Source organism: Eleutherodactylus coqui, chromosome 10, assembly GCF_035609145.1.
Source record: "Eleutherodactylus coqui strain aEleCoq1 chromosome 10, aEleCoq1.hap1, whole genome shotgun sequence".
In the NCBI taxonomy this organism is placed as follows: Eukaryota; Metazoa; Chordata; class Amphibia; order Anura; family Eleutherodactylidae; genus Eleutherodactylus; species Eleutherodactylus coqui.
The window spans coordinates 120265229-120285173 of record NC_089846.1 but is presented as its reverse complement, the minus strand read 5'-3'; the positions used below and the strand labels follow the sequence as shown (position 1 = coordinate 120285173).

At 42.1% G+C, this 19945-nt stretch overlaps 1 protein-coding gene across 2 annotated transcripts in view; it reads left to right on the top strand.

Annotated features, from left to right (window-relative positions):
* Positions 1 to 19945, top strand: part of AFF2 (ALF transcription elongation factor 2) — a 520583-nt gene that overhangs the window by 484261 nt on the left and 16377 nt on the right. For both annotated transcript variants that reach the window (XM_066581793.1, XM_066581792.1), the window contains 3 exons: positions 10565 to 10636; positions 10974 to 11067; positions 16439 to 16488. In XM_066581793.1, coding sequence (XP_066437890.1) covers positions 10565 to 10636; positions 10974 to 11067; positions 16439 to 16488 — 216 coding nt within the window. The remainder of the gene's footprint in view (positions 1 to 10564; positions 10637 to 10973; positions 11068 to 16438; positions 16489 to 19945) is intronic.

The window sequence follows — 19945 nt, the reverse complement described above, 5'->3', positions numbered from 1 at the left end:
AAGGCATCTTCATCTCTGAAGTCGGCGTAATTACTTCTTGCCATTTTATTAATGTGATGGAAAATGTGTAATTGATGGACAGCGCGTTTATAAATTAGCCCCTTTAGAGGTTATAATGTGACTGTTATAATTTGCGATATTCATAAAATTAAAATTGAGATGTAGTGGGTGGCTATAAAGTACAATCATTGTAATATTTGGCAGCAAGACCTGCCTTTAAAGGGTGCAATATTAAATAGCAAATTATCTTCAAGAGGTTTTTGATCATTTTTTTTCTACAGAGAAAGATTGTTCTTTTCTTCTGTTTCCTCGGTCTATGAGGTTGAGAAGAAGAAGAGTGAACTTTAATCAACAAAGTTAAAGTGAATTACAGCTTTCTTTTACAGACATTAGGCAACTCGTTTTATTTGATGCATCAAATGATACATTTATTCCATTTAATTGCCCTTTCGATGAAAGGAAAATAATTACGGTATGTTTTATTATTTTTTTTACTGGGAACAACCAAAATGAAGATTACATTCCATTCTGTATTGATTTTAGAAGACCGTTGCAGGCCTTTTTCAAACAAAGTAAGGCCTCCCTCACACAGGGCGTTTGCAGAAACGCAGCGTTTTGCAACGCTGCGTTTGCTGCAGATTCCGCCCCGATTCAGCAGCGCTGGCATACTTTATGCCAGCGTTTTGGCTGCATTTTCAGCTCGGCTGAAAACGCAGCCAAGAATGCTGACAAGAAGGAAAAAAAAGCAATACTCACCTAGCCGCTGCAGTCCGGGTCGCGGCTGCTGCAGTCCGGGTCGCGGCCGCTGCTCTCTGCCGCTGATCCGGGCTTCCTCGGCACTCCCAAGTCTATTGCCGGAGGCCAGGTTTGAGAACCCCAGCTCCGGCAATAGAGTGCTGTGATTGGTTGTCGGCGCTTGCTCGATGCCCAATCACAGCCCTTCATTGACTGTCTCAGCCAATCAGCGCCGGCAAGCTCTGATTGGCTGAGACAGTCAATGAAGGGATGTGATTGGTTGTCGGCGCTTGCTTGATACCCAATCATAGCACTCTATTGCCGGAGCCGGGGTTCTCAAACCTGGCCTCCGGCAATAGACTTGGGAGTGCCGAGGAAGCCCGCATCAGCAGCAGAGAGCAGCGGCCGCGACCCGGACCGCAGCGGCTAGGTGAGTATTACTTTCTTTGTTTCCTCTAGCCTAGCTGGGAATGTTTTTCGGGGTAGGGCTTCTATTACAAGCCCTCACCCCGAAAATCGGCGAGCGGTTAACGCTGCCAAAAATGCGGCACCAAGTGTTGCCGCGTTTTCAGCAGTGCTAAAATCGCTGCCCATTCATTTCAATGGGCGACGCAGGGCTGAAAACTCCCCAAAATAGAACATGCATCGCTATCAAAGCGCAGCGTTGGGAGGCGCTGCGTTTTCAGCCCTGTGTGAGCAGCCCCATTGAAATGAATGGGAGTGTTGTACAGCGTTTAGTGCTGGGCTGAAAAGGCAGCGCTAAACGCTGTATAAAACGCCCTGTGTGAGGGAGGCCTAAGGCAAGACATTGTGTAAGGCATACATCAGTGTAGGCTTTCATAATATTTACACTTTCACATCACCTGACCAATGGCGTTGCGCTCACTAGAGGCTGTTGGGAACATGGTGGAAGGCTACGCTGATAGCATGAGGATTTGCGAGGTGAAGGGAGCGCTGTATCCACTGAAATCAGCTGCGGATACAAGGCTGATTTCGAGTTAAAAAAAAATAATAAGGCTAAAAAAAGGAATCCAAAGATGTAAAAGTAGCAAAATGTATAGTGAAATTCCATCCGGTGTACCATACATGACGCAATAGTTATGCTAAAGCTATTCATACATATTAGATTTAAGGGAGCCATCAACAATCTAATATGTATGGCGACTCCCTTAACTATTTCCCAATGGCAGATATTAGGAAAAACAAGGATTGGCTATTTTTGATATCAAAGTACCCAATTCATTGTCCAGTTGGATGAACTGCCATCAAAAGTATTTGTCATTGAATTGCCTCCATCTTTCCATTGAAATAAAAAACGTTATTGCAGGTTGAACCAAATGTACGTATTTGTGGAGATGTTAGTTAACATATCTGCCTTCAAAGGAATTGTGGCAAGTTTGATAGTTATTCCCTATCTGTAGGATAGGGAATAGCTTTCAGATCATTGGGGCTCCAACCACTGGGACCACCATGCTCCAAGTCAAGCATGCACTTTGGCTGCCTCCAGAAGTTCCATTTAAATGAGTGGAAAAGAAGTGCACATGCTTGGCCACCGCTTCATTCACACACGGGACATGGGACCCCTATTCTTGTAATAGGTGGAGGTGTCAGTGGTCACATCCTCATTAATCAGATCTTGTGGATTTGGAATAACTTTCAAAGTTGTACAAGTCTTTTAAATATTGTAATTTTAGAATCTATGGACACAAAGCTGCTAATTAAATTTAACCATCTCAGGTCGGCCCTATGGTCGGCAGGACCTTTTGAAGAATAGAACAATGTTAAATATTAGTATTTTAAAAAAAACCAAAAGTTATTTGACCACAAAAATGTGGCACGAGTCCATTCTTAAATGTAAAAAAATGACTTGTACAAACTAATCAAGATTGTCATATTAAACAAAAGAAGAAAATGATTATGATTGTGGGTAAGATAGTCGCCTTCTAGCACAGTACAACCAAATAATATCCTTAGACAGAATATTTTGACATCTAATCACTATTATCACATCAAGGGGCCAAAGGCTGTAGCTGGGAACAGATTTATGCCCTTAAAGGGTCTGCATGATGGTTTTATCTCTCCCTGCCTTTTATTGAGAGAACATGATACTTGATGCTGAGTGCAGAGCGAAATGTAAGAACTAACTTCACAAACATAAAAATATGTATCTTCATATATCACTCACAAGCATGGAAGCAGATCAAAAATCATTCGGAATTTGTGGTATGAACCTGTCTGTTAAATGGTTTAGACACTAAATTGGGAAATTCTGTTCGGCCAGCTTTAAAGAATGGGATTTTCCTTGCTGCTGTTTTCCTTTGTTGCGTTTTCTCTTAAACAGCCATGTCAACCTGGTGTTCACTCCGCAGTCTAAAGGCTGAATTTAATCCTTTTATAGGGGGCTACCTAGTAATGAATGGAATCCATGTACTGTAGCATTAGAGGTCACAGGCGTTTGCAGAGTGTATAAATGGTGGTGTGAAATGGATTTTAGAAATCTATTCACTCTTGTGTCTAGGTATAGAAGAGATTTGTCACCGTGTTTAAAGTAGTTGAGTAAAGCCCCATCTTACTATCCTTAGTGGACAATATAGTGTAGAAAATAATCACTCCATTTTCATTGAGCACCACAAACTCAATTTAGAATGCAAATGGATCATTTCTTTGTTGTTTCCTATATAGTGCTAACAAAAATTGTCACCATTCACATCAGTCCCGTGCCCAGGAACGCTTATAATCTAATTTTCCTATATCAGATGTACATGCAATGACCAATTTTTAAAGGGCCACTGTGGCAAAACTTTTTTTTTTTCATGCCAGCCCCCTCATTTGATTGCTTGTCACACTCTGTAGGTCTCCTCTGTGTGTTACAGTCACTTCAATGCAGTGTAGTTCCCTGGTTGGTGCTTATCAGACACCATCCTGAGGCTGAGATTTTTTTTCCTTTTTAATTTCACATCTATCCCATGATGCATTAGCACAACATTAGCTGAAGCTATAACATTCTGCCTGCTGGGGTAGGACAGTTTAGTTATCATTACCTTTTATATTTACCTAAATAAGCTAAGTATCCAGTCAGAAAGATGAGCTGTGATCTCCTCTATTATAACTGTATGACATAAGCTGTGTTATCATTATCAGTAACTGTCACAGGAGTGTCTGTCTCCCCCTCTAGGCAGTTTTTGGGTAGGGTCCATGTAGCAGCATCACACAGACTGGGAGACTGACTAGAAAATGAATCCATAACCCCCAATAAGTCTGAGCTGGACAGAATTAAGATCACATGACCACCTGAGAAAAAAGAGGCCAGGAATATCAGACAAAAAGAAATAGCTAACCAAAGTAACACTTAAAGGAGATGTCTCGAGGAAGCAGTTAATTTTTTTTTTTGCCCAGTCCCCCCCATTAAACATACATTACAAAGCCCCCCTGTAAATGACATTTCTAGCTGGTTCGTACTTACCGTTCCAGCGTTTCAGCAACTTATAAAAGTTTCCTCAAGATGGCCGCCTGCTCTTTCCCCGTCGCTCGCTGCAGCCCGACGTGCGCGCTCCCGAGACGCCGCCAGCTGTGTCTCCATGGCAACCGGACGCATCGCAGCCGCCGACCAGACGCCCCGCAGCCGCCGACCAGACAGCAGGTAACCGGCGCTAGCCCCCGGCTCCCCAGCGCTAGACCCTCAGCCCAGGTGAAGGCCCCGGAGCCCAGCGCTAGGTTCCGGAGCCCAGCGCTAGTTCCCCCGGCCTAGCGGCAGCCCCCCCCGGCGCAGCCCGGCGCAGCGGCAGCCCCCCCCGGCCTAGCGACAGCCCCCCCATCACAGCGGCAGCCCCCCCCCGGCCTAGCGACAGCCCCCCCATCACAGCGGCAGCCCCCCCCCGGCCTAGCGACAGCCCCCCCGGCCTAGCGACAGCCCCCCCGGCCTAGCGGCAGCCCCCCCCGGCCTAGCGGCAGCCCCCCCCGACGCAGCGACAGCCCCCCCCGGCGCAGAGACAGCCCCCCCCCGGCGCAGCCCGGCGCAGCGGCAGCCCCCCCCCGACCCATCACTTACCTGGGAGGCTTCTCGGGGCTGCTGGGCTGGGCTGGGCTTCTCCGCTGGGCAGCTCCAGTTTCTGCACCTTCCTCTAACAGAGGATGGTGCAGAATGGCCGCTTCAGCGCGCTCCCGAGCAGTGACAGCTCGTCTGCGCATGCGCAGAAGAGCTGTAGCGGGGAGCACACTGAAGCGGCTCGTGCTGAATGGAGAAGACCGGACTGCGCAAGCGCGTCTAAAAAAGCAAGCTGCCAGCGAATTTAGACGGAACCATGGAGACGAGGACGCTAGCAACGGAGCAGGTAAGTGGAATAACTTCTGTATGGCTCATATTTAATGCACAATGTACATTACAAAGTGCATTAATATGGCCATACGGAAGTGTATAACCCCACTTGGTTTCGCGAGACCACCCCTTTAACTGATTTATGTATAGTGGAGGGGAAGGTAGCTTTATCATAAATTAATTTAAAAAATCACTGGAGTGATGCTTTAAGGGAAGCCAGTTAATATATAATTAATATAAAATGCGGCTTAAAATATCTCCACAGAAACACCAAATACCATAGTGCAGCACCACTGGAAGCATTTTCCCCTTCCCTTTACCACTGGCAGCAGTATTGTCACCCTTCCCACCCCTTCCCTACTAGAACCAGCATTGTTCCCCTCCCCAATAGCAGCATTGCACTCCTTCTCACTCCTCCTCCACTGATATCCCCCTTTTTACCCTTTACGGACCAGCAGTAGTATTGTCCTTCTAACCACTCTTTCTTATAACAGCAGCAGCATTGTCCCAATGTCAACCTCTTCATTTTGCCCATGCCTCCCTCTCTGGCAGCCAGACTCAACCTCTTCCTACCACTTGCCCCTAGCAGTATCATGCTCCCCAAACAATTACTTCTCTACAATCCCTATTCTTATCCATGACAGGTTGGCAATAGACTCTTCACAACTGAGGGCAGATATTGAATGATGCTGGAGATGGGACGGAGAGCTGCTCTCCAGTCTACTCTCTTACCTCCACTGCAGATTATAGGCTCCTGACTCCTGATTAACCATTCCCCAGAGTACTTATTTTTTAACATCTATGTCCCTCATGACGTCATATGAGACCTCTGTGGGACATTCACAATGTCTTTCATTTTTAAATTTTGAAGTTTTCCATTGTAAGTGGGGCATCCATAGGAACAACATCCATAGGGGCTCCAGTTACAGGTAAAACATCCACCTATAGTGAAAGTAATCACTGCTGGCGCTGATCTGGGTCTCCTAATCGTAATCACTGGGACTAATAGAGAAAGCGTCATTTCCTCTGTTCTCTGCATAGCACTTATTGAGCACTATGTAGCCTGCAAAAGGGATGGCAAAGCAGCTTTTACCTACTTCTGTCTTCTCCTTCAGGTCTTTGGCTGTCTCTGACAGCCAAGCACCGAACCTGCTTCTGCTACATTGCAGGAGCTTTAAACCTGTACTATATTTTTACTATGGCATGGGATAAAAGTTCAGGACCAAGCGCCGTATATTTACGCAGTTGGTCCTAAGCGGGTTCATATTATTATAGTTTGTAACTTAATTTTAATTGCCTGATTTCTGACTTTCCCCTTAATCCTTTATAAAAAAAAATAAAACAATAACTGCTGCAGATAACCTGTTATTATACTAATGAGCGGTAAATTGAAACATCCGTTTTGTCTGCTATTCTGTCTTGTAAATTCCCGCCGATCAGTGTGCAGAAGATTGAATAAATGTTGTTTGACTTGGGGATACAGAATTGCCAATAACGCTGAGGCTTTTAACATCTAATTTGGACCTGGACATCCATAAAGTGAGCTCAGTAAATGTTCCATTTCTGTCTTACCCTTTTAAATTAGGCTGTCTAGATATCTTAAAGTCTTCTTATGCAAGACTGAGCTCTATTACTTATTCCAACACAAGAGCCTGTGAAATTACATTAGGCCTCAGAACCAGTGATCAGATGTGATGAATTGATTTCCAAGCCACTAAGTGTATAGTGTGTAGTCTGCTTGGTTAGCCAGATGAACTGAATGGTGCACTAAAACATATGGTTATTCCAATTAATAGATGACTTAAAGCAGACAGTAATCCAAACATAAGGAAGTTTTATTTGAAATAGAAGGACGGGGATTCCGACCCACTTTTCAATGTGGAAGGTTCATTGGGTTTGTATTTTTGGGCTGCATAGTGTTAAATGTTAACAAGCCTGTAAATGTTTGCATAGTCAACGAGTTAGCTAATTAAATCCTTTATGACCAGCCTATTTTAGGCCTTATTCACATGGCTTTTTTGCCACAATAAAACATTGGCCGAAAATCGCGACCGTCTAAACCATTAGATTTCAATGCAGTCGTTCAGATGGGCGATTTTCCAGCTAATCAAATCAGCCGGCCAGAAAACATAGTACATAGGCTGCTTTTACACAAGGCCGGAAAAGATAGGTCTTGCCCTAGCTTTTGGCCGCGATCAGCTGACAGCTCGCATATAAGCCTAAGGCTGGATTCAAACGAACGTATATCGGCTTGGTTTTCACGCTGAGCCGATATACGGTGTCCTCATCTGCAGGGGGGGGGAGGATGGAAGAGCCAGGAGCAGGAACTGAGCTCCTGCCCCCCTCTCTGCCTCCTCTCCACCCCTCTGCACTATTTGCAATGGGGAGAGGTGGGACGGGGGCGGGACTAATTCACGGAACTTAGCCCCGCCCCACCTCTTCCCATTACAAATAGTGCCGAGGGGCGGAGAGGAGGCAGAGAGGGGGCCGGGAGCTCAGTTCCTGCTCCTGGCTCTTCCATCCTCCCCCCCCCCCCTGTACACGAGGACAACATATATCGGCTCGGCGTGAAAACCGAGCCGATATACGTTCGTGTGACTTCACCCTTAGTCTGAGGTCATTAGTAGAGTGGAAACACTGGTAGGGCGATAGACAGAGATGAGGGAGGATACATAGGGCAATGAGGGAGATATGGATGCGTGTGAGACATTTAAATTGAATTCTATAGTGGATGGGCAAGCAGTGTAGTGACTGGCAATAGCTGATGTATGGAGGATGGATTGGAGAGCGTTCAGTGAGAAAAAGACCAATTAGTAGCAAGTTGCAGTAATCAAGCTGAGAATGTATCAGGGCAACAATAAAGGTTTCAGCCATTTCTACTGAGAGATAAGTCAACTGGAATAGCTGTTGGCTGAATGAGCATCGAGCCAACAGCAATTGAATGTGTATGTGTACCTTTAAATAGGAACAACTAGTGAAGAGACTAAAAGGGATAAGTAGTACTAGAATAGCAAGAAGAAAACTGATTAAGTTTGAATTACTTGGGGTCCATTTTACACGGGACAACCTGTTGGGCACAGATGCCCTACAGGGCATCCCAGGGATGATCATTACTGTGCTTTTACACAAGAATGAGCATCACTGAGTGAATGCAGGCGGCATAGTTATGGCCTCCATTCGCAATGAACAGGCAGTTATTCATAGATGAATGCTTGCCTGTTTACACAGGCAGATAAAAGATGATTTTATGGTCTGGATGAAAGATTTGATCAGCAACGTATCACTGATCGTTCTTTCACTGCAAGCATTTACACTGCATAATTATCATGCAGACCACTCGATGTAATGGGCGGTTTACACGGCAATCATCCTTTTAAGACCCTTTGGATTTGGTTGTACAGATTTTCATAAATAATTAAGCACAATGTTACATTTTATTTCAACCCTGTAAATTATTACTATCTATTGTAGGCGGAAATAATGTTTCAAACAATCTAAAATAATACAATTAATGTTCCTCTGGAGGGCTCATGTCCTTCCAATTTTTGCCTTAGGCAATGTGCATGACAGATTGGCAGGTGATCCCCCCAGTATCAGCCACAGGCACTCTTAAGGGCATGGCTAAAATAAGAGAGAGTTTGTTAGAGATTGACATTTTGTTTATTATCAGAGTGTCAGACTTGATCCTAGAGGGCTATCTTAAAAATGACATATAGAAATATTTTTTTTTCCTATTCCAGAATATTTGACTGTTGACTTACTTAGCTCACAAAAGCCATCCTGTCATTTCAAATGGAGATGACTTTGCTGTGTCATATTATGTTATGCCTCAAGCGTATGTTTGTTTGCGACTTGGTCAAGAGGTGAGAATACAGAATGAGGTATCAGAGATATAGCAACTTACTTTTGAATTCTGGTTTGTGCGATTTGCGCATTTAGCATAAATCTTGGTTAGAAATGAGGGACTCTATATGAAGGATGTCAATCAGATTGCCTGTGCTTCAGAATGTTATCTATACATGTGTCTGTCAGAAAATACTACCGTCAGCTTACTATTGCACCCTTTAATGGTTCGGAGAGGGATATTGGCTTTACTACTATACTGTACATCGCCAGCATTCTCTAGTTATTTTGTAGAGAGTATGTATATTGCTGGAGGCGATGGAACCTTTCGACTAAAAAAAATAAATATTAATGTAAATTATTAATAATAATAATAATCAGATTGCCAGGAAGTTTCTAGACCTGAACGCACACACAAAACACACAAATTACATTTGTACATTACTTTGGTCGTTCTGCCTTGACCGTTGTCCGGCTTAGCACTTGGTAGCGGTATTAGCCGAGTTAGACATTTAACACAACATAATAATATAAGAGAGTGGAGAGGGGTAAAACATCCAAGTTTTATTAGTTTTAGGGTCCCTAGTAGTCAAAAAACAAACTTGGATGCTCTCGTTTCTGTCCATTGAACTTTTCCACAGCTCTGATTGACAGCAGTAGTGTCCAACCAGTGGCTGTCCAACAGAACTGTAAAGCAGCTCATAGGACAAAGAGGAGAGCACTTCATGGAAAGACCCACCTCTACAACACCCATCGGAATGGTACCAAAGTTCGTTATCTGACTGCTTGGAACCCTAAAAAACATCAAAAGAGATACCATTACAACCCTTTCCTTTGCCCTATCTCATGCTCTCAGCCCTTGTACATCAGCAAAACTGACAGACTTCCTTTAAAGTACTCTAATAGCCACCGTTCAATTCTCTCTACCATGGCATACTGATGAAGGGCTTGTGCCGAAACATTGCATGCTTACCTAGTGAATAATTTTGTATCGCTGGTGGTGCAAATTGCTTGTTGGTAGATGAATGTAGCAATTGTTCAGAGTGCTTTTCTACCACATATTTCTATTTACTGTGTGACCAGGTTAAGAGATTCGACTTACCCAGCAACACTCACCTAGCAATTTTGCCAACATACCGAGCGAGTACTACAGACACATTTGCTCCATTAGAATTATCCCTTCAGTAAAGGCCCATTTAGACACAATAATTATTGCTCAAAATTTTAAGCAATAATCGTTGGGTGTAAATGTGCCCATCTTTCACTTTTCTGCCGAACCATGAATTTCAGTTTGGCATGAAATCCATCCATGCTGATAAGAAGGACCGCATGCTGTGATCTGCCCAGGGAACGCTGATTACATTGTCTCAGCTATTAGCCCCATGGCTGAACAAAGGGAATGTATTCAGAGAACAGCAGGTGGTCTGTTCTCTGAATACAGCTCCTGGCGGCTCACATGCTACTAATTGGTACTAATAGGTATTAATACCAAGTAGTAGTTTATGCAAACTGATCGCTCAAAAGCCATCTTTTGAGTGATCATCTTTAAGTGTAAATGCACCTTAAGACAGGAAGTGATGTTGTTTGAATACGTAAGCATACATGTGTAGTATTGTACTACATTCTGGAAATTACACTATCAATGTTCAAATGGTCTTTATCTTTACATAGGTATGCAATGAGACTGAAGAATTTCACAGGCTCGGCTGCAAATGAAGGAGAAAAAAAGCTAGCAGTTTTATGGTAAGTCTACGGAGACAGCGCCAAAGAAGCTGAAATCCACCAGTACACTTACAAACTACAAAAACACATAAGCGGCTTAAAGAAGATCATTATTCTTGTCTTCCATTAAACTATTAAAGGATAACTAATGGCTTCTTTGAGCAGCTGACTAAACATTTATTCTTCCGATTCATATTGTTATCAAGATGGCATTTTAATGCCTTTTCCGTTTTGATTTCATTTACTCATATGTTTCAATTTCACTTTTACAAGAAGAAATTAGAAAAAGGGATTTTTTTACAGTTTATGGGGTTTATAAAACTGTGGAATTAACATAATCCTTTCCTAATTACTACAGCTATCGATGTCTATCTCTGCTCTACTTGAGAATGTTTAAATTAAAGAAGGACCACGCTATGAAGTACTCCAGATCACTCATGGAATATTTTAAGGTAATACAATTGCTCTGTAAATTGTTTGATTAGTGAAATGGATATTAAGGTTATTTGTGTTGCCACAAGTATAAAATGGTTATTTCCTTTCTTCCCACGATTGGCTATTTGGTATTAGAACACTTTTGAAATTGCTTAATTTATAACAATCTACAACTTTATGACCAGTCACAAAATAGCAATTTTTTTACATAACAGCAATGCTTTTTTAGGCTATGATTTGGTGAGCCATCTTGTTAAAGGGGTTGCCCAATTAGAAACAATCCCTTTCAGAATGCAGTACTGGGGTAATTAGCTGATCTCCCTGGGTTCCACTCCCAACAAACATCTGATTTTGCCAAGGGAAGTTGCAGCCAGACAAGTGTTTTCCCCGTAGTGGTCAATGCAGGAAAAATACGGTATTATAGGACAGCCATTCAGATGAATGGATGTCCTTGTAATACATGGAAAACTCAAAGTCCTCTAGAATCGAGCAGCCATCCCTTCACCTCTTAGAGGGACTTCCTGAGTAGTGGAGAATACGATTTATGAAGAGAGATGTCTTCTTTAACCCTTTAACACTTCATCCTGTTTTGGCCTTCCTGACCAGGCACCATTTTTTCAAAATTGACATGTGTCACTTTAAAGCCTCCTTCACATGACTGTACGTGTTTTTTTGTTCGCCCGTATGCAGCGTACATACGCATGAATGTCTTTTTGACATAATCGACATTCTATGAATGGCCAGGTGCTGCCTGTGATTGGCTGATTGCTGTGACCAATCACAGGCAGCACTTAGCTGTCATTCAATGAATGGCTGAGAGCTGCCTGTGATTGACTGAGCACTCAGACAATCAGATACAGCTCTTTCAGCAGGTGGGGATTTGAAATCCCCACCTGCTGAAAGAGCTTCAGAGCAGTGCAGGGAGAAGACAGGCTGGGCGAGAAGTGAGTATATATTTTTTTCATTTTTAACACATTCTAGGGATGATTTTCAGGGAAGGACTTATATTTAAAGCCCTTCCCCAAAAATCCCTGCAGGGCTTGCAGCAGCCCATTGCTTTTAATGGGACTGCAGAAGTGCCGGTCCCATTGAAAGCAATGGGAGAACATTGCAAACCTCTGCCACAGCTGTCACATCTGTGACAGCTGTGGTAGGGAATTATTTATTCCCCACAGGGATGAAGAATTCCTCTGCTGCATCTGTCACAGATGTGGCAGGTGCATCAGGGAATTCTTTTTCCTTGCGGGAATGAAGGAGGCAGATGGCAGGTGCAGCAGATGTGTTCTTCATCCCCATGGGGACACGGCAGCGACGGAAAGGCAAGGGTTTTTTTTGTATGTTTTTTACACTAAAATTCTTGTTTTTTAGGAAAGAGCTTATATTTAAAGCTCTTCCCTGAAAAACAATTACAGGGTGCCGGCAGACCATTGTCTTCAATTGAGCAGCTGGCAGCAGCCGTGGCTCCATTGAAGACAATGCGTGCATTACCTATGGTGCACGCATGTCCTATCTTTGCAGACACACACCTGTAAAGCACGGACATGTGCACACACCATAGGGAATGCATTGGTTTTAATAGAAGCGTGCTTTTGTGCACGTGTAAGCACACACAAAAACACGCTCGTGTGAAACCACAAGTTGTAATAACTTTCCAATGATTTTACTTATGCAAGGGATTCATTGTACTTTATGTTGTTTGAGAATTTTGGTCAATACGTTTTGCACTCATTTCTAAAATAAAATCCCTAAATTTACAAAAATGTAAAAAAATATGCAATTTTCAAACCTTGAAGTTTCCTGCTTGTAAAACAGACAAATCATACCACATAAAATAAGTAATAAATTACATTTACCATGTGTGCGCAGTATGTTGCTACCTTTTGAAAGCGTGCTTTTATTTATTTTGGGTGGCAGAAAGCGCGAAATTATAGCCACAATTTATCTTATTTTCATTAAAATATCCAAAATTTTATTTTTAAGGGACCAATTCAGCTCTGAAGTGACTTTGAGAGGTCCTTATTAGTGATGAGCGAGCATACTCGCTAAGGGCAATTGCTCGAGCGAGCATTGCCCTTAGCGAGTACCTGCCCGCTCGAGAGACAAGGTTCGGGGGCCGGCGGGGGGCAGGGAGCTGCGGGGGAGAGGGGGAGGAACGGAGATCTCTCTCTCCCTCTCTCCCCCCCGCTCCCCCCTGCTGACTGCCACAACTCACTGCTTCCCCGCGCCGGCACCCGAACCTTGTCTCTCGAGCGGGCAGGTACTCGCTAAAAGCAATGCTCGCTCGAGCAATTGCCCTTAGCGAGTATGCTCGCTCATCTCTAGTCCTTATATTAAAAAAACCCCTAAATAATCCCATATTGAAAATGTACCCCTCAAAGCTCTCAAACCGCATTTAAAAATTCCGTTAACTCTTTAGGTGTTTCACGGGAATCAAAATAAAGTTAACAATAAATTTGAAAATTTCATTTTTTTTGCAGATTTTTGATTCTAATAGTTTACTTTTCTGTAGCACAACAAAGTTATCATATAAACAAAATGGAGTATTTATTATCCTGAATCTGCAGTTTTTAGAAATATCCTACATGTAGCCCATGTTTTCAACATGACTCAAACACAAGCCTCAGAAATCAAGGAGCACCTTGTGGATTTTGGGGCCAGGTTTCCATTGCCATATTCAGAAAATTATAATTTTTTTAACATTTTTCCATCTACGAATGCTGCCTTCCAACAGATGGCGCTGCAGTGGAAGTGTTCCATCTTCCCTATTTGCATAAATTTCCCAGAGGAGCATGGATGGCTTTACAAATTCTCTCTATGTGCTCTCCTTAAGGAGAAACCATACCCTTCCAGACCCAATTGATTTGTGAGCATGGTCAATCTCATCAACATTTATTAATGATGAATACTACTAGCCCAGAAAAAAGATGGTGATCGAGCATATTAATAGGGAAAGCTACCTCCTAAAATGGGTTTTGTTTTACCTACAGATATTGTAATAGACAAGAACGTGGTAAATAATGAAAATGCTCTTATTTTTAGTTCATGTAAACCACAGATCCTACCACTGTCATATGCAGCCCTTCAACAGTGTACGAATTTAGCTATTCAAAGCGGATATCCTAGCACTCAATGAGAAGCTACAATTTGCAGAAATATGGCAATTTCACAGCAGTTTTAGAGGAGAAAATGAGTTTTTTCCATACAGATAAAAAGAAAATTCAATCTGCCTTAAAAGTGTATATGAATCAAATCTCCACTTACGTCTAAGTGAATCCACTTTCACCCTAAACCATATAAAGGTTAAATATGCAAATTATCACTCAATGCTTTAATGTTAGAATCCTTAAGGGTACGTTCCACCAGTGCTGGATCTGCTGGGGGTATCCCACAGGGAAACATTCGTAATGGCGCAATTTTTGCCACAGATTTCCTTCCCTCATTTGTAGGGGTGAAATCTGCAGTTCATAGCTAAGGCTATACAGTGATGCAACGAATGTCACAGCTGCTTTCCATATACTACTTCAGTGCATTGGTCATCATATAGAGGGTAATCCAAAACTCAGGACGCCTCTTTATTTGCCAGAAAATCAATGGGTCAAGTCTGCCAGAGACAGAGATGCTCTTAGTCACTTGGCTCATTGATGTATTACATAGTTGACCATTTAACTGAATATCAGGCATGTCATAGTATATTTATCAGGCAGCAGAAATGTATGGCCAGCTATGGCTTCAAACCCAAGTGATATTGGCAGTGTTTTGATTACAAGCCGAATCTTCAGTGATCATCTGGACCAGCTTTATTTGTAAAAGGTGCTTTGGGGAGACAACCCATCTTTACTACTTTACAGGAAAGAAGTCCATAAAGTTAATGATTTTATACACTGTTGTCTTAATTAGTATTGAAATTATTGAGACAATCGGATCAGGAGTGACCCAACCAATTTTAAAAAATAATGCTGAATTGGGACTCCCGATTCCAGCCTAATAAAAGTAAAAATTGCATTCTCTAAGTTGACCTCCTTAAACAATAGTGAATGTGGTGACGGCAACCCAGTGGTTAATACTGCTGCCTTGTAGTGGTGGAGTCCCAAGTTCAAATCCCCATGAAAGTCAGATTCAAACCTTGAACTCCAGAACTGCAAGCCAGCAGTGCCAAGCCAACGCACCCGTCCATTCTGCTCAAAGCAGATAGCCAATATTTTGGCTATTTTTGCAAAAAGACGGATCGGGATTCCGATGTTATTGTCCGGCCAATCACAAAAAGCAACACTAATTCTTACTATATGAAAAGTTATCTGCAACCTGATTGCCCCACGTAGCCCTTGGTGCTTCTTGAGGCCCAATGACTTCTTTAGCAAATAGGAAAAGAACAGTGTTACAAATGTGGGTCAGAAACGCTCTTTTCTCCTTAGGGAGAGCAACTATATACTATAAACTAAGTGAGGAGACTCAAATGGCCATGCACGCTCCTCTGGGTAATATGCAAATAAGGGAGATGGAATAAATCCTCCACAGTGCCACACTTAGTTTATAGTATATAGTTGCTCTCCCTAAGGGGAAAAGAGCGTTTCTGACCCCCGTCCCAGGCCTCTCACTAGCAAAGCCAGACTCCTACTGTACACTGATGAAGGGCAATAACCCTGAAACAGCTGTATGTACATGGAGTCTGGCTTTGCTTTTAATTCCCGGTCATTGTTACAAGGCTTGTATAAAAAGTCTGACTTTGACTTGAAGGAATGCTGCCTTTCAATAGGTGGCACTGTGGAGGATTTATTCCATCTCCCTTATTTGCATATTACCCAGAGGAGCGTGCATGGCCATTTGAGTCTCCTCACTTAGTTTATAGTATATAGTTGCTCTCCCTAAGGGGAAAGGAGCATTTCTGACCCCCGTCCCAGGCCTCTCACTAGCAAAGCCAGACTCCTACTGTACACTGATGAAGGGCAATAACCCTGAAACAGCTGTATGTACATGTAGTCTGGCTTTGCTTTTAATTCCCATTCATTGTAACAAGGCTTGTATAAAAAGTCTGCCTTTGGCTTGAAGGAATGCTGCCTTTCAATAGGTGGCGCTGTGGAGAATGTATTCCATCTCCCTTATTTGCAGTGTTGCAAATAACACAGTGATGTTTGAGGAGTCCAGGTAGAGATTATGTATTGGGGCCCACAATTTCCCAGCTATTACAGGTATAAATATATTAATTATATAAAATGCCTCTTAGACATGAAACAAATGTTTTTCACGATTATTAAGTAAACTTTATTGAAAATTTTCGCTATTATCATGCCCATTGTATTTCTGCTGTGATCATTCTGTTATAATCTCCTTATATCTGTTGGTTATCAAGATTAACGTTTATTACTTAACCTTTCATTTAATTTAATACAGAATTCATCGAAGTCTTCACAGGCACCCTCTCCATGGGGAGGCAATGGAAAGTAAGTGCTTTTTTTCCCTTTTAAGTGGCCCTTCATAAAAATGAATTATTACTGAGTAAAATACAACATTGATGGTAAAGGAATGAAGGTCAGTTCTCAGGTTAGAGACAAATATATCAGAAAGTCAAAGTCAAGAATCAGCCGCCCAAAATGTCTGAAAAGTTAATACAGGTGGCTTCAGAATTCTTTAACAATTTGGTCCTTAAACCAAATGATAGTCATAAAAGTACTGTTAATTAGATAGCAAGTACAGTGTCATTTCAGAAAGTCAAAGTAAAGTTAACCTCCACGGCGAAGACTCTTTAGCGATTGGTTCCGTAATGAAAGACCAATGAATAATTCATTCATATATGGTCAGGGCTGTGAAATAAAACTGAACTTATATCTTTGGGGAAAATGTGAAGAGGCTTAATTGGACAATTATCAAAGTAATCAATCTTTATTTTAATGATAATATACCTGGAAATAATGTGCAAATTTAATAAACCCCCATTATCTTCCATTGAGTAATGATGAAGAGGTGCCCACTGTCAATGAGTCCCTAGATCTGCCATTGTGGCCTTCATTAATGAAGTACAGGGAAAAATATAAACCTCACCCATGACTACAATGTCCTAGATGTCAAGTTGCATTAATATTCCCCTAAAATTATACATGTTTTAGTTGACTACATTTTCCTATCCTATCAGTTATTATTTGAAACTACTTCTCAATACCCATGAACAAGAAATTTTAGTTGAGATTGTGGACAAAAATCCATATGGACTCTGAAGTGACGCATTTGATTGGATTATGAATAGAGATGAGCGAGCGTACTCGCTAAGGCAAACTACTCGAGCGAGTAGTGCCATATGCGAGTACATGCCCGCTTGTCTCAAAAGATTCGGGTGCCGGCGGGGATCGGCAGGGGAGAGTGAGGAGGAATGGGGGGGGGGGGATCTCTCTCTCACTCTCTCCCCCCTGGTTCCCCCCTGCTCACTTCCGCAACTCACCGCTTTCCCCTGCCGGCACCTGAATCTTTTGAGACGAGCGGGCAGGTACTTCAAATGTGATTTACAGTGGTAAAGCATTATTTCTATTATCACATGTACTGTCTTAATATTAAAATATTAAAGGAGTTGTCCATGTTTTTTTTTATTAGACCTCTTCTTGTATTAAAATAATAAATTACCCTATATTCACCTCTCCGGGCTCCCCGCTACTCCAGTGTCACAACTCCGGTCTGCCCTCTGTCTCTGTGTTGACAGCCTGCAGTTACCATGTGTATAGGATGTCTTGTAGAGATTGACTGCAGCCTGCCAACGTATACCTGGCATGGAGGATAGAGTTGTATCTCTAGAGCTGCAGGGAGCCAGGAAGGGTGAGTATAGGATCATTTTTTAGGTTCAAAAATAGTTTTATTAAACATTTTCCAACATACATGTCTACATTTACAAAAATAAAAGGAATTGGGCAGGGTGGAGGGTAGGGAAGGCTAATCTTCAGTCTTACTCAATATGGCTATTCAACAGTAGTAAATAGGTGAGACAAGGCAAGGAATAATTGCAGTCTATTATTTCAGCAGTCTCTCAGAAGAAGTAACTCGACCATCGGAGGTCACCGTATTGCAGATAAACTTGATCCACCTAACTCCTATTGAAACAAGCGGGGAGGTCTAACTATGTTGGGGTGGGATAGTGCCATCTTGGGCATCTACGTGAACTTTCATATACAGTCAGTAATAGCTACATTTTTCTCCATCTCACCCAGTAGATTCCCCCTCCTACTAACCTCCTATAGGCACACTCCTCCGGTAGTAGACCCGAGATAGGGTCTTAACAGATAAACGTATAAGAACAACCAGACAAGAACACAGACAAGGAAGGGTCACGTCCATAGTTGGACATGAGAGGATAGAATAGGCGAGGAGGAGATGGGAGTTCAGCTCCAGACCCTCTCATCATCTAGGTCTGCCCCCCGAGTCCTGGTTCCTCCATCTATAGGGTCATTTTTTATTGGAGAGCATGAATTTTGAAAAAATATATCAGACAACCCTTTAAACATAGTCCAGTAGGCGCCCAAATAAATTTCTGATGCCATACCTAGCAATGAAAGTGTGCTTTACTATAAAGACCCAAGCCAGGGTGCTATGACTAGCCCAGTATGATAGAACTAGAATTCTGACTGTCTTCTATTTTATTTATCCCTTTCACAATCCCAGATTGTTAAAACACATTGTTTGCTCAAAATAATAAGAGAACTAATAATTGCAATTACCGGTAATTGGATTGTTAACAATGAATTCATCCCATAATTGTAGGACATAAGCTTCGGCATGCACAGAACAGATACAAGCGTAGATTAAAATTGGCTGAAACGATTCTGTTTCAGCATAGTGAGATACAGAGAGCGGCTCGGCTTTCTTCGGGGAGCTGAATTATCAAGTATAATTCAAAAGCTGTTTCTACAGCTCTGACATCCCGCTGTCTGTGTGCATGAGAGAGAGCCTGTTAATATCTAGCAGGTTTCTGGCACCAGGAGATTGCTAATCACCTCATCTCGAATTAAATGCACCTCTGTAATCAGCATTAGTTCTGCACCAAACACATGCCTTTAAAAAATGTTTCTAAACTGTATATAAGGATTCTTCAGTAATTACAGACAATTTCCCCATACCATTTCTGAAGGAATTGTGTGTAATTCTTCCTTGCTTTCTGCAGACAATAATACACGGCAGGGGGCTTTTATGAATTGCACTTTGACTATTGCGTGGACCGTATTCGTAGGAAATTGCCATTGTGGTTTTCCCAAAATGATAAAATAATAGGCTTTGTATTATCTGCTGAGACTTTTTTTTTTTCTTGGCTACCAGGAGGACTGATAGAATTGGGCAGCAGGTAGAAATTCATTATAACTATGAGATACCGGAGGTAGTTTTTATTTATTTTTTTTCTTCTTAGCTCTATTTTAAAAATAGGAAAAAGCAGAATAGGAGAAAATAAATAACCCCTTAGAGCGATGATTATTTTTTTATTTCACCTTCGGGTACTGTGATTAAAAAATAAAAAAGCAAAACCTTTTAGCGTGTGAATCACCTATATGCAACTGGGGAATCTAAGGGAAAAAACAACAAAGTCTTCTTTTTTATGATTATTATTGAAAAGCGGCGCCACGCTGGAATGTATAATGCATGTTTGGTTTGGATGTTTTTCACATTGAAAAGATATTATGCGTATAGTTGACTGCCTGCGTGGTGGTTGTTGTGAGGAAATACATTGTACGCGTGTAGGAGGGCACTCCAGGGCCATTATTTTCCATAAACGTGTCTTCTTAAAGTGTTTTGTTGAGGGAAAAATGGGAATTCAGATGTATTAACTATTTCCAGTTTAAAGCTTTAATTGACCATTTCACTATAATGTAAAGGGTAAGGATAACGAAGTACTAGAGATGAGCGAGCACGCTCGGTAAGGTGAGTTAC